The sequence below is a fragment of the Dendrobates tinctorius genome, unplaced genomic scaffold (genome assembly GCF_039654945.1).
Source record: "Dendrobates tinctorius isolate UK_male_01 unplaced genomic scaffold, ASM3965494v1 ptg000231l, whole genome shotgun sequence".
NCBI classification, from domain to species: domain Eukaryota; kingdom Metazoa; phylum Chordata; class Amphibia; order Anura; family Dendrobatidae; genus Dendrobates; species Dendrobates tinctorius.
This window is the reverse complement of record NW_027361898.1, coordinates 1-22,387: the sequence shown is the minus strand read 5'-3', so window position 1 is coordinate 22,387 and position 22,387 is coordinate 1. Positions and strand designations below refer to the sequence as shown.

The window sequence follows — 22,387 nt, the reverse complement described above, 5'->3', positions numbered from 1 at the left end:
TACGGAGCCAGAATCTGACCCTGATGAAACTCAGGTGCCCCTTCCCGCATACTATACCACCTTACATGGTGACACAGAGGAAGATAAAGAGGAAGGTGCAGATGACTTTGAAGAGGAGGTGATGGATGACCCAGTTCTTAACCCGGATTGGCATCCATTGGGGGAGGAGAGTGGCGATGGCAATAGTTCAGATAAGAAGGATCCGCAGCAGGCATTGTCATCGCTGCAGCGGTTATCTGGCAGGCCCATAGCTGTTCAAAAACGTGGACCAAAAACTAAAAGTTGCAGGACAGCTTGGCCAGACTGTCAACTTAGCACAGCATGCAAGTACAGAAAATGTATACCATAGTAGGAAGAGTGCAGTGTGGCACCTTTGTCCAAAATCCTACTGATGAGGCAAAGGTTACCTGTAAGAAGTGCGGAAGGACCTTTGCCGAGGTAAACAACTCAGAAATTTGAATACCAGTTGCATGGTTAGACATTTAATCAACATGCACTTGCAAGCGTGGACAGACTACAAAACCTCAGGTAGCATATGTGCACCTGCTCCGACTGAAGGTAGCCAGCAACGCTCCATCGCTTCCCCCACTGTAAGACCACCGCCACCGTTAAACACTCCAACAGCACTAAATATTGGGGTGTCGTCGCAAGGCCAAAGCACTCAGGGAATCACAATGGTTTTGCAAAACACAACACTGAATCTAGGCCATCACCACCAATACCATCACCAACCCCCTCTCACTCCTTCCGGTCCACCGCTTCTTCCCCCATATGCAGCTCTCCAGTCCAGCTCACCCTACCAGACACTCTGCGTAGGACAAGAAAGTACTCATCCTCTCATCCGCGTACACTGTGTTTGAACGCCTACATTGCCAAACTAATCTCATTAGAGATGATGCCCTACCATTTGGTTGAAAGCAAAGCTTTCTGCGAGCTCATGGCCTACGCAGTCCCACGCTATGACCTACCCAGTCAGCACATCTTTTCTCGAAAAGCTATCCCAGCCCTCCACCTGCATGTGAAAGACCGCATTGTCCATGCACTCAAGCAATCAGTGAGTGGAAAGGTGCACCTCGCAACAGATGCATGGTCCAGTAGGCATGGCCAGGGCCGTTACGTGTCCATCACTGCGCACTGGGTTAATGTGGTGGATGCAGGCTCCACAGGGGACAGCGGCGGTGGAACATTGCTGCCTAACCCACGGTATAGGAAACAGTTGGCTGTAGGGTTTCGACCCTCCTCCTCCATAAGCGAAAGCTCGTCCACAGAGTGCAGTCGCACGAGCACTCCATCCGCAGCAGGCAGTGTTGCACATGAGGTGTCCCACTATCGAACAGCTGGTGGTAAGAGTCAGCAGGCTGTGTTAAAGATGATGTATTTGGGCGACAACAGACACACCGTGGAGATACTGGCCGACTACTTGCAGCGACAAACTGAGTCATGGCTGGGCAGTCTACATCTTGAGCCTGACAAGGTAGTCAGTGATAACGGCCGTTATTTTGTGGCAGCCATAGCCCGTGCAAAACTCACACACATACCTTGCCTGGCTCACACTTTGAACCTGGTGGTGCAGTGCTTCCTTAATAATCCAGAGTTAACATCCCTGCTTCATAAGGTGCGAAGACTGTGCTTGCACATCCATCGCTCAAACGTCCACTCCACTCATATGCAAAAGCTGCAGCGATTGCTCCACCTCCCCAAGCACCGCCTAATCATAGACGTTGCAATAAGGTGGAACTCCACTCTGCACATGGTTGAGAGGCTGTGCGAACAGAGGCAAGCTGTAATGTATTTGTCGGAGGATACACGGGCAGGCAGTTTGAGGGCAGACATGGAATTGTCGGGTGTGCAGTGGTCAAAGCTGACAGACCTCTGTAAAGTCCTTCAGTGTTTTGAGGAATGCACACGGCTAGTAAGGGCAGACGACGCCATCATAAGCATGAGCATCCCACTTATGCGTCTGCTCATGCAAAGTTTGATGCACATTAAGGATCTGGCGCCTGCAGCGGAGGAGGAACAGGAGGAGGAGGAGGAGGAGGGAAGCCTTGCTCACAGTCAGCCATTGTCTGGTCAGGGAACTGTCCTGGACGAGGTGGAGGAAGAGGAGGAGGAGGATGAGGGGGATGATTATTTTGGGCAGGAGGATGCTTCTCTGGGGGCAAGAGAAAATGTTGGCGTTCCAAGGTCAGGTGTTATGAATGAGTCACCGGAGGAAGAGAAAACAAAAATACAAGCTAAGTCCAGAAAACCGGAGAGGTTGGTAGCTATCGGATTGCAGACCCCTGATCCTATTCACCACAACTAACAGTAGCCGTGGGGGGTTCCTACGGTGCCCTAGACCCCTCATCACAGCCGGAGAACTACATAAGCCTAAAGAAGGAAAGGGGAAATCTAAACTGCCCCAGAGCAGACCCCAAAGCAATAGACAGCTCCCAACATGTATTGTCGGTGAAAAACAGATGAAAACACAAACACAGATAGAAAGACAGGCTGAGCAAACGATGGGGCCCAACTAACTAGATAGGACAGAAAAGATGCTGGCTGCAATCCGCAAAAAACCCTACAAAAAATGTCCCAACCGTCTGATAGGAAAAAAGGCCCTGAAGTCGCTAGACTTCAAAATCACTATATCAGCACTCAGGTATATTCTGAAAACAGAGCAAAGAGATCAACTGATCAGAGACAAAAATGGAATTCAGCCAGTCCCAACCAGGACAGGCTGAATACAAACACTAAGGAAACCAGACAAAATCTCATGGAATAATAGAAAGGCAAAAACTTAGCTTTTAGTAGACAGGAACTAAGCTGATGCAAGAGCTCAGAGAAGAAAGGATCACCAGCAAACCCTGCAGGGCGTCGGCTGCCTTATATCCACTCAAATTCCAGATGTCCAATCACACTCCGCCTGTTCAGATAACAGGTTCTTCTCATCCCAATCAATTTCACTACCTCTCTTCACCAGCAGAGGGAGTTCATCAGACATCAAAGGTGAAGTGGAAAATGAACTCACAACAGTACCTCCCCCTTGAGGAGGGGTCACCGAACCCTCATCCACGCCACCAGGGCGATCAGGATGGGCCCGATGAAAAGCACGAACCAATCTTTCGGCATGAATATCGGATGCAGGGACCGAAGAATTATCCTCCTGGACATAACCCTTCCATTTAACCAAATACTGGAGTCTCCGTCTAACCAGACGAGAATCCAGTATCTTCTCAACCTCATATTCCACATTACCTTCAACCAATACAGGGTCAGGAGGTGCCACCACAGGAACTACTGGCTCAACAAACCTCTTTAACAGAGACTTATGAAACACGTTATGGATCTTGAATGTAACAGGAAGAGCCAATCGAAAAGAGACCGGATTAAGAATCTCCAAAATCTTGTAAGGTCCAATAAATCTAGGTCTAAACTTTGGAGAAGCCGCCTTCATAGAGATTTTTTTTTTTTTTTTTTTTTAAACCAGTTATTTTTATTTAGGTTTCAAAAGATTTTAAACAATAAACAGTGGATATCAATATACATGTAACAATTCACATATCTTGTAATAATACAATCAAAGCCATCCCCCCCTCCCCCAATACTCCTTATGCCGGGTATAATTGAGAGTCTTAGCATTCATATCACCGCCATCCAGGCGGACCATATTTTTTTCGAAAGTTCTTTCACCATGCCTTCGCCTGTAAATGCTTTCCTCTAAATGCATTACCGTACGTGTCTGAGCAATAAATTCCCTCCTAGTGGGGGGTTCCGAATCCTTCCATTTTCGTGCTATTAGTTTGCGTGCCACATACAGCAACCTCGCTATTGCCACCTTGTAATGTTCTGAGACAGGTATCCCATCCACCTCCCCCAAAACACACAGCACTGGATTCCTGTCGAGCGTACATGCATAAGCTCTCTCAATTTTGTTGATAACGACCAGCCAGTATGCCCCCAGCCGCGGACACGACCATAACATATGTAACAGTCCGGCCTGGTCTGTGCCACATCTAGGGCAGCTAGAGTCTCCCCTCAAGCCCGCCTTGAATAGGACCAGCGGTGTTTTGTATGTTCTATGTATTGCATATAATTGGGAGAGCCGTGCCTGCTCGCTTAGAGAGATCTTCGGGACATATTCAAGAATAGCCTCCGATTGTTCTGTTGTGAGGGTACCCACCTCCCTCTCCCATTTACTCTTTGCAGTGAGGTGATCGTCCCCCAGATAGGAGTGTAGTAGATCATGATATATGCTCGATATAACTCCCCTCGTCCCTCCCTTCATACACACAAAGTCTAGTACAATGTCGCCCTGAACCGTCATGGCTCCCAATCTACACTGTGCCCTCCAAGCATGAGAGATATTCTTTGATGACAACCAAACCATATCACCCACCTTAAACCGGGGACCAATGGTCCTATGCCGGTTGGAAAACCGCTGGGCCTTTTCCTGGGAGAGAGACAACTTATCCACCACTTGGTCCCAGATCTGGTGCATTCTCTCCACCACAGTGTCAACCCCTGGGCAGGCAGAAGGCTCCACCTGCCCTGAAGAGAATCGAGGATGAAACCCAAAGTTACAAAAAAAAAGGTGACATCAAAGTGGCAGAACTAGCTCTATTATTTAAAGCAAATTCGGCCAAGGGCAAAAATGAAACCCAATCATCCTGATCAGCAGAAATAAAACATCTCAAATACGACTCCAAAGTCTGGTTTGTTCTCTCCGTCTGCCCATTGGTCTGAGGGTGAAACGCAGAGGAGAAGGACAACTGAATTCCCAGCTTGGAACAGAAAGTCCTCCAAAATCTAGAAACAAACTGAACTCCTCTGTCAGATACAATGTTCTCAGGAATCCCGTGCAAGCGAGAACCACCTGTTGCAAAAACAAGGGCACCAACTCTGAGGAAGATGCCAACTTAGGGAGTGGTACAAGATGGACCATCTTAGAGAATCTATCACAAATCACCCAAATAACAGTCATTCTCTGAGAGACAGGCATATCAGAGATAAAATCCATTGAAATATGGGTCCATGGCCTCCTGGGCACCGGCAAAGGCATCAACAACCCACTAGAGCGAGAACAAGGTTTAGACCGGGAGCAAGTCCCACAGGACTGCACAAAATTCCTGACATCACGAGACAAGGCGGGCCACCAAAAAGACCGACTCACCAAATCTCTAGTACCAAAAATACCTGGATGAACAGCCAATGCGGAGCAATGAACCTCAGACATCATTCTCTTCCTCCACTGGTCAGGAACATACAATTTTCCAATGGGACAACGCTCAGATTTGTCCTCCTGAAACTCTTCCAGAGCACGTCTCAAATCGGGCGAGATGGCAGAAAGAACTACCCCCTCACCTAAGATGGTAGCAGGCTTGGTCACAATAGGAGAATCAGCAAAGAAACTCCTAGAGAGGGCGTCTGCCTTGACATTCTTAGTGCCCGGAAGAAAAGAGACCACAAAATCAAAACGTGTGAAAAACAAGGCCCACCTAGCCTGTCTAGGATTCAAGCGTTTAGCCGACTCCAGGTAAATCAAATTCTTGTGGTCAGTAAGGACCACGACTTGATGTTTAGCTCCCTCCAACCAATGTCTCCACTCCTCAAATGCCCATTTCATGGCTAACAGTTCCTGATTCCCCACATCATAGTTACGTTAGGATGGGGAGAACTTTCGGGAAAAGAAAGCACAGGGATTCATTTTAGATGTTACAGGATCTTTTTGGGACAAAACAGCTCCTGCACCAATCTCAGAAGCGTCCACCTCTACCTGAAACGGGAGTGAGACATCAGGTTGCCGCAAAACCGGGGCAGAAGTGAACCTTCGCTTCAGCTCCTGAAAGGAAGAAACAGCCTCCGGAGACCAATTCAGCACATCAGCACCCTTCTTAGTCAAATCAGTCAATGGTTTGGCAATACCAGAAAAATTAGCTATAAATTTACGATAAAAATTAGCAAAACCCAAAAACTTCTGGAGGGCCTTCAAAGAAGTGGGCTGAACCCAATCATAAATGGCCTGTATCTTGGCCGGGTCCATTTCAATAGTTGACGGAGACAAAATAAATCCCAAAAATGAAATCCTCTGTACTCCAAAAAGGCATTTCGATCCCTTGACATACAGGGAATTTTCCCTCAAAATCCGGAACACAGTCCGAACATGTTCCACATGAGAGTCCCAATCCTTGGAAAAGATCAAAATATCATCCAGATAGATGATCAAAAATGTATCTACAAAATCTCGGAAAATATCATTCATGAAGCACTGGAAGACATAAGGGGCATTATTGAGCCCAAAAGGCATCACCAGGTACTCAAAATGTCCCTCCGGAGTATTAAATGCCGTCTTCCATTCATCCCCCTGCTTAATGCGAATAAGATTATACGCCCCCCTGAGGTCAAGCTTGGTAAACCAGCAAGCACCTTTAACTCTGGAGAATAGATCAGAAATCAGGGGTAACGGATACTGATATTTAACATTAATTTTGTTGAGGGAACGATAGTCAATACAAGGCCTTAATGAACCATCTTTCTTGGCCACAAAATAAAAAAAAAACAGCACCTAAGGGTGAAGAGGATGGTCTAATATGACCCTTCTCCAACGACTCCTTAATATAGGATCGCATAGCCTCGTGCTTGGGTACAGATAAATTGAAAAGTCGACCCTTGGGAAATTTACACCCAGGGCTCAGCTCACTTGCACAGTCATAACTCCTATGAGGAGGCAAAGACGCAGACTCATTCTCACTAAATACATCATAAAAATCAGCCAAATAGTCAGGAACATCATGCGATTGGCGAAAGGTGGAGAAAACAGGAGCGTCACTAAGGGAACAATGACAACCCCAACTCACCACAGACACAGACTTCCAATCCAAAACTGGATTATGGATTTGCAACCAGGGAAACCCCAGAACGATGGTATCATGCAAATTATGCAACACCAAAAATCTTCAATTTTCTTGATGGTCTGGGGCGACCCGCATTACCACCTGGGTCCAAAACTGAGGTTTATTCTTCGCCAAAGGAGTAGCATCAATGCCCCTCAAAGGGATAGGCGTCCGCAGAGGTGTCATAGGAAACCCACAACGTTTAGCAAAATCCAAGTCCATCAGGTTCAGAGCTGCTCCTGAATCCACAAAAGCCTTAGCGGAAAATGTGGACAGGGAGCAGATCAGAGTAATTGCCAGAAGAAACTTAGGTTGAACACCACCCACAGCAAATGTGTGTGCAAAACGTTTCTCTCGTTTAGGGCAGACAGAAATCATATGAGAGGCATCTCCACAGAAAAAAAAACAGCTTATTACACCTTCTGAACTCCTGACGTTGCGCCCTAGACAAAACTATCACATTGCATAGGTTCAGACATTTGTTCAACAGGTGGCAACACCTCTCGTACAGTTTTGCGTTCACGCCAACACCGATCAACGTGAATGGCTAATGACATAGAATAGTCAAGACCAGAGGGAACAGGAATTCCCACCATAGTATCTTTTACAGTTTCTGACAAGCCCTTCCGAAAGAGAGCTGCCAAGGCACCATCATTCCAGGTAGTAAGGACCGCCCACTTTCGGAATTTGACAGTACAACTCTGCAGAATCCTGACCCTGGCTCAATGCCAACAGGGCCTTTTCAGCCTTATCAATAGCATTAGGTTCATCATACAACAACCCCAAGGCCTGAAAAAATGCATTCACATCAGTCAGAATAGGATCATCAGGTTTCAAAGAAAATGCCCAATACTGAGGATCGCCGCGCAGCAAAGAGATGACAATTTTAACCTGCTGCGCGGAGCTCCCTGATGAGTTAGGCTTCAAGGCAAAAAATAAATTTACAATTCTTAAAATTCAGAAATTTAGACCGATCCCCAAAAAACACATCAGGAGTAGGGATCTTTGGTTCTGCAGCATGTGAATGAGCAAGGTAGGCCGAAATTCCCCGCACTTCAGCAGCAAGCTGCTCCACACGATCAGACAATTGCTCAATCTCCATTGAGAAAAAATTCCTCCTACGGCCTCAGAGAAAGAGGAAAAAATACACACAAAAAAAAAAAAATTCTGGACACTTTTTTTTTTTTTTACAATTCTTTCCTGCTATTGAGTACCCTAGAATCTGCGGTATGGCTGGTGATTCTGTTATGAATGAGTCACCGGAGGAGGAGAAAACAAAAATACAAGCTAAGTCCAGAAAACCGGAGAGGTTGGTAGCTATCGGATTGCAGACCCCTGATTCTATTCACCACAACTAACAGTAGCCGTGGGGGGTTCCTAAGATGCCCTAGACCCCTCGTCACAGCAGGAGAACTACATAAGCCTAAAGAAGGAAAGGGGAAAGCTAAACTGCCCCAGAGCAGACCCCAAAGCAATAGACAGCCCCCAACATGTATTGTCGGTGAAAAACAGATGAAAACAAAAACACAGACAGAAAGACAGGCTGAGCAAAAGATGGGGCCCAACTAACTAGATAGGACAGAAAAGATGCTGGCTGCAATCCGCAAAAAACCCTACAAAAATGTCCCAACCGACTGATAGGGAAAAAGGCCCTGAAGTCGCTAGACTTCAAAATCACTATATCAGCACTCAGGTATATTCTGAAAACAGAGCAAAGAGATCAACTGATCAGAGACAAAAATGGAATTCAGCCAGTCCCAACCAGGACTGGCTGAATACAAACACTAAGGAAACCAGACAAAATCTCATGGAATAATAGAAAGGCAAAAACTTAGCTTTTAGTAGACAGGAACTAAGCTGGATGCAAGAGCTCAGAGCAGAAAGGATCACCAGCAAACCCTGCAGGGCGTTGGCTGCCTTATATCCACTCAGAAATTCCAGATGTCCAATCACACTCCGCCTGTTCAGATAACAGGTTCTTCCCATCCCAATCAATTTCACTACCTCTCTTCACCAGCAGAGGGAGTTCATCAGACATCAAAGGTGAAGGGGAAAATGAACTCAACAGTCAGGTACAGTGTTTGTGCGTGACTGTAGGGATGTGGATTTTCCAGAAACTGCTCCTCCACCCACCACGGGCAGTGCATTATTGACACCTGGAACATTGGCCCACATGTGCCATTATGCCTTGCGGATCTTAAAAAGGGACCCCCGCATTGCCAAAATGATGAAGGATGATGACTCCTGGCTGGCCAGCAGCCTCGATCCACGCTACGAAGGCAAATTACACAACATCATGCCACAGGAGAACCTAGAGATAATATTGGCTAACAAGCAAGCAGCTCTGGTAAATCATTTGTTTGAGGCTTTCCCAGCACACAGCAGCGGTGTTGGTTCTCCCACGAGCCGTAGTGGGCACAATGGAAGAGGTGTTCGTGGTGCACACAGCCGAAGTGGCGCTGGAACCAGGGGTTTAATGACCATGTTGTGGAATGATTTCTCAAGTACCGCTCACACGACTGCTAATACTGCATCGATTACAAGTGACAGGAGACAGCAGTTGTCACCTATGGTTACAAACTACTTCTCCCATATCGATGTTCTCCCTCACAGGTCATTCCCCTTTGACTATTGGGCCTCTAAACTGGACACCTGGCCTGAATTGGCACACTATACCTTACAGGAGTTCACTTGCCCTGCTGCTGGTGTGTTATCTCAAAGAGTCTTCAGTGCTGCTGGATCAATCCTGACAGAAAAAAGGACCCGTCTGTCTACCCAAAATGTTGATGATCTAACCTTCATTAAAATGAACCATGCATGGGTTTCAAAGGATTTTGTCCCACCTTCCCCTGATGACACATACTGTAGGTTGCCAGAAAACTGCCTCCCTTTTGTCCTCCTCTTCCTCGGACTTGCCCAAATCCGCCATTTGCAGCAGCTGAATGTCCAGCCTACACATCAACATGTCATTTTTTAAACCTCCCTAACTGGGCTGCCCACCCCCCAGGTGGATGGGCCCACTGATGGCCGACGGCACTGGCACAGGGCCCCTCATAGTACAATACAGTGTCTCTGATAGTGGGGGGGCCCACTCGCCGTCAGACACACCAGCGTACTATGAGGGGCCCTGTGCCAGTACCGTCGCCCACAAGTGTGCCCCCCTGCTTGGTCATGGCCACAGCACTTGCAAGTTGCAATACTTACCTCTCCCTGCTCCACCGCTGTCTAGTCTGGGCAGTGAAATACTTCACAGGGATGGCCACTAGAAATTTGGTGTATTGATCGATGATGGTTAAGATGTAGCTATGGCCTGTCCTGCTGGCTTCTACCTTCAGATGATCAATGGCTACCATTTGTAATGGACGTCAACTTACAAGCGGATGCAGTGGTGCTTTATGATAACCTTTCACAGTTGTGATAGTCACAGACGTGTGACATTCCTGTCACCATTTTTCAATGTCTCCTCTCATTCCAATAGCATCGCCTACTGCCTGTGGCTTCTGTCTTTTGCACTCCAAAATGACCAGACACATCATGATAGGCAGTGAGGACCATGTCAACATCTCTCCCTGTGATCACAATTTGATGGAGACGAGTAACGGTGATGTGATCCACGCTACTGCGGTAAAACAATCCTTTCTTCACAAAGAACCGTTTTCGCTGTCTCCACAGACACAGTAATTGAGGGTCTGCATCGCCTCTGCAACATCTACCGGGAGGTTTTCCCACGACGAGTAATTCCCAAATTTCTGCAAACACTCGACTTTCCGTCTGTACTTGTATCCATGTAGTTTCCAGTAGCGGAGAGTCTGGACTGGCTTACTGAGATTGAAATATATATGAAGATTTAAAAGTACCACAACACTGTATACCGGTGTACGCTTCGAATACCTTTCCCTTTTTCTACTTTTTAAATTCTGGTGTAATACATACTGAGGCTGTGAGTGTCTGTGTCTGACTCCGGAAGTATAGATGGAAATTTACAATCACCCCTAGACTGGATACACCTGGTATGTGCTGATACAGTAACTTTGTTCAAAATTTTTTATTACGGTATCATCCATAGTGAGTGAGCGTGTGTGGTTTACGCCTTCTATATATACTGTGAATCGGAGATACCAATTTTTACCCTATACTCGATACAGCTTGTATCTTGTTATACAGTACCTTTGTTCGACATTTAGTATTACGGTCAAATCCATACTGAGTAAGCGTCTGAGACTGACTATGGGACTATGTATACGGAGATTTCACTTGTACCCTATAATATATATATATACTTGCCATCTTGTTATCCAGTACCTTTTTTACAACATTTTTTATTATGGTCAAACCCAGACTGAGTGAGCGTCTGAGGGTAACTCCGGAAATATATGCCGAGATTTCAAATGTGGCCAACACTGTATACAGCTGTACGCTTCTGATACAATAACCTTTTTTGCCATCTAGATTCTGGTGTAATCCATAATGAGCCAGTGAACGTCTGTCTGTTACTCCGGAAATATATTTGGAGCTTTAAGATTACCCCAACACTGTATACAGCTGAACACTTGTGTTACATTACCCATTTACAGCTTTTCATATTCTTGTGTAATCCATACTGGGCCTGAGAGCGTTTGTGTCTGCCTCCTGAAATATATACGGAGATTCAGAATGTTTACACTATACTATATATACTTTGTATCTGGTGATACTGTACCCTTTTTCACCTTTTTATTTTATTGTGTAATCCATACTGAGCCTGTGAGCGTCTGTGTATGACTCATGAAATATATACGGAGATTTACTGTTATCCCTAGACTGTATAGAGCTGTACGCTTCTGATACAGTTCCATATATCTGCTGGTATTTTGGGTCCATTTTCCAAAACATAAGGAAGTATGGTGGAAGAAGATGCGGATGTGGGCGTGGGGGCCACCTGGTACTGATGGTGGTTGTGGTGCATCTGCTGGTAGTGCCACAAACACAATAGCAGCTAAGGCAGGAGGTGTTGAGCCTGCGTCATGGTGTAGCTCTGGAAGGCCTGTAAGGCTCCCTTTTCTGGGAGTAGGTAGACTGCTTTTAAAGCCGGAGCAACAGGAACTGTTTTTGGCTTACATTGCTGAAACAGCCTCCAGCTCTATCGCCTCCTCTTCTGAAGTTTAAAAAAATTCAAGCACCGAGTCGTCAGTGCAGACTTCTGGTCAGGAGCAACCCCTTTCCTTGTGTCCTTCACCCACACCAAAAGTGAAGGATGCGGCAGCACACACCAGATTACTCTATGGAGCTCTTTTCACATACCATGCCTGGTTTAATTAAAAATGGGGCCAATCATATACTGGAGCATTCCAAATGGGGGACATCAGACACTGGAGCAACATTTACGGGGCTCATTATACACTGGAGCATTAGAAATGGAGCCCATTATATATCGAGAATTATTAGAGCCCATCATACACTGGAGCATCATCCATGAGGCCCATCATATACTGGAGCATTATAAATGGGGCAGATCAGACACTGGAGCAGCATCAATGGGGCACATTATACTCTGGAGCATTAGAAATGGGGTCCATTATATATGGAGCATTATTAGGGCCCATCATACACTGGAGCATCATCCATGAGACCCATCATATACTGGAGCATTCCAAATGGGGGACATCAGACACTGGAGCATTTACGGGGCTCATTATACATTGGAGCATTAGAAATGGAGCCCATTATATATGGAGCATTATTTGGGCCCATCATACACTGGAGCATAGTCCATGGGGACCATCACATACTGTAGCATTATGTGGAGCTCATCATATACTGTATGGAACATTATATGTGACCAATTATTCTGTATGGAGAAATGTATGGGGCTCATTCTGTATGGCGCACAATGTGGTGGCCATAATACTGTATGGAATATACTGTCCTTTTTTTGTGCAATTGTACAATTTAAAATAGATCAGTCATGTCATGTAAGCAGTGAAGTATTTGTCATTGTACTGTACCTATATTTCTGTGCCGTATCGGAGCATCATGAGTTGTGGTATGTGTTAATGGGGCGCACTGACACTCTTTGGCCCAGGGCACACGAAAACCTGGAGCCAATCCTACCCCTCCACAACTTTAGCCAAATAACCCCCAGTTTTCAATGCGTAACTATTATGAAGTAAATTAAGGTTGACAAGCTTCAGTAATAAGAATTTATGTTTTTGCCATTGAAATGGGCACTGTAGGTGTGTTTACTGTCCTCCACTCCCTGCCAACTTTGCTTCCCCATTGACTTGCATTGGGTTTTGTGTTTCAGTCGGCCTCCGACTTTTCCCTATAGTCGGCCGATTTCGTTCGACCCGACTGTTGCGAAAGTCGGGTTTCATGAAACCCAACTTGACCCTAAAAAAGGCAAAGTGTCTCATCTCTAACTACAAGCCCAGCAGGAGATCCACAGTGATACGAGAAGAAAAATAAATTGTCACAGACTATATGTAAAGGGGGATTCCCGGGTCGATTGCCTTTATAGGGGTGGATTTGCATTAATAGGTCTGTTCCTTGCAGGGGAACACTGTGGAGCTTCCTGAGGAGGAGAACACCCCAGAGAAGAGGGTAGACCGGATCTTTGCGATGATGGACAAGGTGAGAGAAGATATGGGCAGACTTTTTGTCGACATTTCTACACTCCTTAATGGAGCTTGCAGAAATCCCCCCCTCCCCCCCCAAAAAAAAAACAAACAAAAACAAAGCAAAAAAAAAAACAAAATTCATAGTAATGAGAAATCTGCCGCATGTGAATATATTTCATCAGGAACCGATATTAACCCTTTGCTGCATTGTCTTTCCAGAACTCAGATGGTAAACTCACCCTGCAGGAGTTTCAGGAAGGATCAAAGGCAGACCCATCAATTGTACAAGCGCTATCGCTATATGACGGGCTGGTATAGGGACCGCCAACAACAACTGTGTGTAAGTTATTTATCATAGCTGGTGTCTGGGATTGGGAGAATCCAGATCATCCACTAATGGGAATATCTGCAGGATATGTATTTCTGGACTATCCGATGCCAGATTACAGAATGCAATACCAGCATTAATAACATGCGGGCACTGTGCAGACTGAGACCCTGCCACTACCTGGTTAGACTTGGACTATTATTCTATTTTGTGTAGGACTACAAGTTCCAGCAACTCCTTCCAGCACTTCATTGGTGCCCTGCTGCAGTGCAGGAGAAGGGTGTTTGCAATGAGGAACTTTGGGGTCACTTGCAATCCACTTCTGCTAATGGGGCGAGTAAAAGGTGTTTAGGGCTACTGTGCACCCTCTTGTCACAGCACCTTCTATTTCCCAGCTGCGCCAAGAAAATCTGCATCAACCATGTAGATTCTGCACCAGAAGTTCCCACGTTAGATGTCAGGCAATGAGGTCCTGCTCTTATAATGCAGATTTCTGGCCATGCTGCCGACTACAGCATGCCGTACAAAGCAGCCCAGGAGTTGTCAGGTCTCCGGTATCGATGATGTCCCCATTATCGATGATGTCCCCATCTTATCTGCTAACACTCACTGGAGCCTCCCTTGGGAATGAGCAGCCACAGGCATTCACAACTCCGTGTCACAGTGTGAGCTGTCCTACATAGCACAAGTGACAGTAACCAGAGGAAACCAGGGCTGTGGAGTTGGAGTCGTGGAGTCGGTATAAAATGGACCGACTCCTAAAATATATTATAAATTGGGTACAGTAGTTCAATGCAGAATGTGCTGAATATTTTCTCATAGGAATTTGGGAAAGTTATGAAATGTTCTATTCCTGATCTAAGGCTACATTCACACACAGCGTTTTTGCTGCGTTTGAGGATACGTTTTTCAGCTGCAAAAGCAGATCAGCTTTTTAAAAAACCACATCATCTGAAAGGTTTTTGAGCTCATAGATAATGTTTTCAATAGCAAAAGCAGATTAGAAAAATGCCACACAAACTGACATGCTCATTCAGCCCAAAAACGGATCCTCACAAAACAATGTGTCTGAATGTCACATCTTGAAACCCATTGACTTTGCTGGGATGCCCAGAGTCACTGCATTTTACTGCAAAAAACGGATCCGCAAAAACAATGTGTGTGAATCATGGCCGTAGCAAGCGAGGGGCAGGGGGGGCAGCTCCCCGCCCCCCCCCCCTAGAAGCAGGGGCACGCACCTATCAAAACTCACTTGTATGCTGCAGTGCTCCCGTCCTGCACCGGCTCCAGACTACAGGGGGCAATCTCCCCTCCTCTGTCCTGTCTTCTGCCGTCTTCACCAGAGATAGGAGGTGGAGGGGTGCCTGACCTGCACAGGATCCGATTCCTGGGCCCCGAGCTGGAGAAAGTGAGAAAGTTGTGCACACACACTGCAGCTGACAATAAGAGATAGTCTGCAAGAGGGACATGCTGGAAATCTGATTGGAAAAGTGAGGAAATTGGTTATTGCTGCCAGAACCCATAAAATTGATTCCATCTTGAAGAGATGTGCTGGGAAAGGGGCAATTGTTGATCAAGCCACTCGGTGGGGCAGCACTTATTTAACCCCTTCACCCCCAAGGGTGGTTTGCACGTTCATGACCTGGCCAATTTTTACAATTCTGACCACTGTCCCTTTATGAGGTCATAACTCTGAAACGCTTCCGAGGATCCCAGTGATTCTGACATTGTTTTCTCGTGACATATTGTACTTCATGTTAGTGGTAAAATTTCATTCAAATAACTTGCGTTTGTGAAAAAAACGGAAATTTGGCGAAAATTTTGAAAATTTCGCAATTTTCCAACTTTGAATTTTTATGCCCTTAAATCACAGAGATACAGCACACAAAAAAAACTTGATAAGTAACATTTCCCACATGTTTACTTTACATCAGCACAATTTTGGAACCAAAATTTTTTTTTGTTAGGAAGTTATAAGGGTTAAAAATTGACCAGCGATTTCTCATTTTTGCAACACCATTTTATTTTTAGAGACCACATCACATTTGAAGCCACTTTGAGGGGTCTATATGATAGAAAATACCCAAAAAGGGACACCATTCTAAAAACTGCACCCCTTAAGGTGCTCATAACCACATTCAAGACGTTTATTAACCCTTTAGGGTGCGTCACAGGAATTTTTTGAATATTTAAAAAAATATGAACATCTAACTTTTTTTCACAGAAAATACTTCAGGTTCAATTTTTTTTATTTTACCAAGGGTAACAGGAGAAATTGGACTGCAAAAGTTATTGTGCAATTTGTCCTGAGTTCGCTGATACCTGATATGTGGGGGGGGGGGGGGGGGAACCACTGTTTCGGCGCATGGCAGAGCTCAGAAGGGAAGGAGCGCCATTTGACTTTTTCAATGCAAAATTGGCTGGAATTCAGATCAGACGCCATGTCACGTTTGGAGAGCCCCTGATGTACCTAAACAGTGGAAACCCCCCACAAGTGACCCCATTTTGGAAACTAGACCCCCCCAAGGAACTTATCTAGATGTGTGGTGAGAACTTTGAACCCCCAAGGGCTTCACAGAAGTTTATAACATACAGCCGTACAATTATAAAATCATATTTTTTCCACAAAAATGATCTTTTCACCCTCAATTCTTATTTTTCCAAGGGTAACAGGACCCTAAAAGTTATTGTGCAATTTGTCCTGAGTACGCTGATACCCTACATGTGGGGGTAAACCACTATTTGGGCTCATGGCAGAGCTCAGAAAGGAAGCAGCGCCATTTGACGTTTTTGGCTGGAATTGAGATCTGACACCATGTCGTGTTTGGAAAGCCCCTGATGTACCAAAACAGTGGAAACCCCCCACAAATGACACCATTTTGGAAACTAGACCCCCCAAGGAACTTATCTAGATGTGTGGTGAGCACTTTGACCCCTCCAGTGCTTCACAGAAGTTTATAACGCCCGGGCGTGAAAATAAAAAATTTGTATTTTTTCCACAAACATGATCAATTAGTCCCCAATTTTTTTATTTTCCCAAGGGTAACAGGAGAAATTGAACCCCAAAAGTTGTTGTCCAATTTGTCCTGAGTACGCTGACACCCCATATGTGGGAGAAAACTACTGTATGGGCACACGTCAGGGCTCGGAAGGGAAGTAGTGACTTTTGGAATGCAGACTTTGATGGAATGGTCTGCGGGTGTCATGTGCGTTTGGAGAGCCCCTGATGTACCTAAACTATTGAAACTCCACAAGTGACCCCATTTTGGACACTAGACCCCCCCACGGAACTTATCTAGATGTGTGGTGAGCACTTTGAACCCCCGAGTGCTTCACAGAAGTTTATAACGCCCGGGCGCGAAAATAAAAAAAATCATTTTTTTTTCCCACAAAAATGATATTTTGCCCCCAATTTTTTATTTTCCTAATGGTAACAGGAGAAATTGGACCCCAAAAGTTGTTTTGCAATTTGTCCTGAGTAGGCTGATACCCTACATGTGGGGGTAAAACACTGTTTGGGCGCATGGCAGAGCTTGGAAGGGAAGGAGCACCATTTGACTTTTTCAACTCAGAATTGGCTGTAATTGAGATCAGACGCCATGTTGCATTTGGAGAGCACCTGATGTGCCCAAACAGTAGAAACCCCCAATTCTAACTCCAACCCTAACGCCAACACACCCCTAGCCCTAACGGGAAAATGGAAATAAATACATTTTCTTTTAAATTTTATTATTTTTCCCTTACTAAGGGGGTGATAACGGAGGGTTTGATTTACTATTTATGGCGGTTTTTATATTTGGCAGTTGTCACACGCTAAAAGACGTTTTTTTATTGTACAAAATTGTTTTTGTATCACCACATATTGAGAGCTATAATTTTTCCGTATTTTGACACACCGAGTCACGTGAGGCCTTATTTTGTGCGAGACGAGTTGACGTTTTTATTGGTACCATTTTCGGGCACGTGACATTTTTTGATCGCTTTTTATTCCGATTTTTGGGACCCAGAATGAACAAAAACCAGCATTTCATGAATTTCTTTTGGGGGGGTGCGTTTACTCCGTTCCACATGCGGTAAAATTGATAAAGCGGTTTTATTCTTCGGGTCAGTACGGCTACAGCGATACCTCATTTAGGTTTTTTTATGTTTTGTCGGTTTTATGCAATGAAAACTTTTATATAAGAAAATTATTTTTGCATCGCTTTATTCTGCGAGCTCTAACTTTATTTTTTCGCTGATGATGCTGTGTGGTGGCTCTTTTTTTGCGGGACAAGATGCCGTTTTCAGCGGTACCATGGATATTTATATGCGTCTTTTTGATTGCGCGTTATTGCACTTTGTTTGGCGGTATGATGAATCATTTTTTGCTTCGTTTTTAATTTTTATTTTTTAAGGGGTTAGCTAAAGGGGTTAACTAATGGGACAGTTTTATAGGGCAGGTCGTTAGGGACACGTAGATACCCAATGTGTACTTTTGTTTTTTTTTTTTAATTTCCAAAAAATGGATTTATTGGGGGGAATTTTTTTTTTTTTCGAATTTATTTGGCGATTTTTTTAAAATTATTTTAACACTTTTTTTTTTACTTTATTACATAGTCCCAGGTGGGACATCACTGTCCCGTGACAGATCACCGATCTGTCACATCACAGATCACTTTGACAGATCAGCGATCTGTCACAGGCACTGCTGCAGACTTCCTCATGCCTGCGCTTTGCAGGCATTGAGGAAGCCGGCTCCCTGCAGGCCCCCGAAGGCACCCGTCGCCATCTTGGATTCGGGGGCATGCAGGGAAGGAGCCCCCCGCAGCAGCGCTGCACATTGCGCTGCCGTGGGGGGCTCAGGGAAGCACAGAGGGAGCCCCCTCCCTGCTGATGCTTCCCTTTAACCCCCGGTACACCGCAATCATGTTTGATCGCGGTGTGCAAGGGGTTAATGTGTCGGGGCGGTCCGTGACCGCCCCTGACACATTGTGCCGGGTGTCAGCTGTGATAATAAGCCGACACCCGGCCGCGATCAGCGGCGCTCACCACGTGGGCGCCGCTTATCGCTGAGACGTACTATCCCGTCTATGGGCATAGGGGCCCAGGTCCCATGGACGGGATAGTACGTCTGATGTCAGCAAGGGGTTAATGATTGAGTGATTGCTTGAACTAAAACAGTTTCTTATAGATATGGCGAACCCTCAGGTAACCCTAAATAAAGGACAATGGACACAGGTGGCTGAATTGAAGGAATTGCTTAATCACCCATTTACCGTGACTAAAAAATTACAAGCTGAGGATTTAACTCCTGGCATTTTCATGAGGGAACGGAAGAACTTGCTATTTTGCCTGTCCCAAATAGGAGGTTTAATCGCAGATGGCATTTCTGCGTCAATGAAATGGAGAGAGAAACAGCTATTGGAAAATAAAATTTTTCTGGCAGCTGTTTATGTGGACCCAAGTCATCGTATACTGCTTGATGATCAACAGCTTACTAAAGGAAAAGAAGCTCTGACTGAGGTAGCAGTTAGGATGAGTGACCTACAGGAGAACTGCCAGGCGCAAGAGGACTTGGGTCCTGACAGTGCTACTGCTGCCATATCTTCATCCTCATCAGATGAGGAGTTTGACTTTGACAAGTATTTGGATGACATGGAGCAGGTTTGGCCTACCGACTCCACAGCCCTGGAGGAAACCACCTAACATTGAGAAAGGAGGACTCAGTATAAGCACTGTGTGCACTGCAGTGACCATAGTATCACCACAAGGGGGTACTGCAGAGCCATAACCATATTAAGTTATATTAGTACAGAAGCGTTGGAGGGGCTGACATCAGTCACATATGATGTAGTCTGGAGGATAAATCAGTACTGAAGCGTTATATGAGGGGCTTATATCAGTCACATATGATGTAATATCTGGAGGTTATATCAGTACTGGAGTTATAAGATGGGCAATATCAGGCACATATGGTGTAATGTCTGGGACGATATATCAGTATTGGAGCTTTATAAGAGGGGCTGATATCAGTCACATATGATGTAGTGTCTGGAGGATATACAGTGCGTTGCAAAAGTATTTGGCTCCCTGGAACTTTTCAACCTTTTCCCACATATCATGCATCAAACAAAGATACCAAATGTAAATTTTTGGTGAAGAATCAACAAGTGGGACACAATTGTGAATTTGAATGAAATTTATTGGTTATTTTAAATTTTTGTGGGAATTCAAAAACTGAAAAGTGGAGCTTGCAATATTATTCGGCCCCTTTACTTTCAGTGCAGCAAACTCACTCCAGAAGTTCATTGTGGATCTCTGAGGCTAAGTGCACACGTACCGGAACTCTCGCGGAAATTACCGCGAGAATTCCGGAATTCCATTCCGCGGGAAAAATCGCATTTTAAATTCCCGCGATTTTCCCGCGGAAAAATTAGCATTTTGCAAGCGTATTTAGCTTGCAAAATGCTAGCGTTTTCCAAGCGATCTGGAGCATCGCTTGGAGAACTGATTGACAGGTTGGTCACACTCGTCAAACATAGTGTTTGACAAGTGTGACCAACTTTTTTACTACTGATGCTGCCTATGCAGCATCAGTAGTAAAAGATATTTTTTTTACATTCTAATAAAAAATGGTGTTATTCTCACCCTCCGACGTCTCGCGCAGGCGTTCCCAGTAATCCTTTGCGAAAATGCCCGCGATGATGTCCGTTCTCACGGGATCGCGACATCGCGGTCATTCGCGATGACGTCGCGCGAATGACCGCGAGACTTCGCGATCCCGCGAGATCGGACGCCATCGCGGGCATTTTTGCAAAGGCATACTGGGAACGGGAGCGTGGAGAGAGGCGGGAAGGCTGCGGGGGACGCCGGAAGGTAAGAATAACAATATTTTTTATTTTATAATTCTATTTTTTACAGGGATATGGTGCCCAAAGCCCGGAGGACAGTCTCCTCTCCTCCGGACCGTGGGTACCATCCGCAATTGTTCTGCTTACTTTCCGCATGTTGTGCACAGCCACATGCGGGAAGGAAGCGGAACAATGCATTGCTATGGGTGCGGTATCGCCGCGATTCCGCAAAATAATGAGCATGCTGCGTTTTTTACCGCGAAGCGATTCCGCCGCAGTAAAAACCGCAGCATTAGCACAGCATTGCGGAATCCCATAGGAATGCATGGGATGCTTATTTTTCGCGTTTTCGCGGCAAAATCGCGCGGTTAAAACTGCCGCGGAAACGCGAAAAAAACGCCACGTGTGAACTCAGCCTGAATGATCCAATGTTGTCCTAAATGACTAATGATGATAAATATATTCCACCTGTGTGTAACCAAGTCTCCGTATAAATGCACCGGCTCTGTGATAGTCTCAGGGTTCTGTTTGAAGCACAGAGAGCATCATCAAGACTAAGGAACACAACAGGCAGGTCCTTGATACTGTTGTGGATGAAGTTTAAAGCCGAATTTGGATACAAAATGATTTCTAAAACTTTAAACATCCCAAGGAGCACTGTGCAAGCGATCATACTGAAATGGAAGGAGTATCATACCACTGCAAATCTACCAAGACTCGGCCGTCCCTCTAAACTTTCATCTAAATCAAGGAGAAGACTGATCAGAGATGCAGCCAAGAGGCCCATGATCACTCTGGTGAACTGCAGAGATCTACAGCTGAGATGGGACAGTCTGTCCATAGTACAATCAGTCGTACACTGCACAAATCTGGCCTTTATGGAAGAGTGGCAAGAAGAAAGCCATTTCTCAAAGATATCCATAAAAAGTGTCATTTAAAGTTTGCAACAAGCCACCTGGGAGACACACCAAACATGTGGAAGAAGGTGCTCTGGTCAGATGAAACCAAAATCGAACTTTTTGGCAACAATGCTAAACGATATGTTTGGTGTAAAGGCAACAGCTCATCACCCTGAACACACCATCCCCACTGTCAAACATGGTGGTGGCAGCATCATGGTTTGGGGCTGCTTTTCTTCAGCAGGGACAGGGAAGATGGTTAAAATTGATGGGAAGATAGATGGAGCCAAATACAGAACCATTCTTGAAGCAAACCTGTTGGAGTCTGCAAAAGACCCGAGACTGGGGCGGAGATTTGTCTTCCAACAAGACAATGATCCCAATCATAAAGCAAAATCTACAATGGAATGGTTCACAAATAAACGTATCCAGGTGTTAGAATGGCCAAGTCAAAGTCCAGACCTGAATCCAATTGAGAATCTGTGGAAAGAGCTGAAAACTACTGTTCACAAACGATCTCCATCAAACCTCACTGAGCTCGAGCTGTTTGCCAAGGAAGAGTGGGCAAGAATTTCAGTCTCTCAATGTACAAAACTGATTGAGACATACCCCAAGCGACTCTAATCGCAGCAAAAGGTGGCGCAACAAAGTATTAAGTTAAAGGGGCCGAATAATATTGCACGCCCCACTTTTCAGTTTTTGAATTTGCACAAAAATTTAAAATACATTTCGTTCAACTTCACAATTGTGTCCCACTTGTTGATTTTTCACGAAAAATTTACATTTGGTATCTTTATGTTCAAAGCAGGATATGTGGGAAAAGGTTGAAAAGTTCAAGGAAGCCGATTACTTTCACAAGGCA

The 22,387-nt window shown here is 45.2% G+C and overlaps 1 protein-coding gene across 1 annotated transcript in view; it reads left to right on the top strand.

The window, feature by feature from the left end:
- Positions 1–13,827, top strand: part of NCS1 (neuronal calcium sensor 1) — a 169,062-nt gene extending 155,235 nt beyond the window's left edge. The window contains exons 6-7 of the mRNA XM_073555909.1: positions 13,404–13,481; positions 13,688–13,827. Coding sequence (XP_073412010.1) covers positions 13,404–13,481; positions 13,688–13,786 — 177 coding nt within the window. The 3' untranslated portion in view covers positions 13,787–13,827. The remainder of the gene's footprint in view (positions 1–13,403; positions 13,482–13,687) is intronic.
- Positions 13,828–22,387: the final 8,560 nt, after the last annotated feature.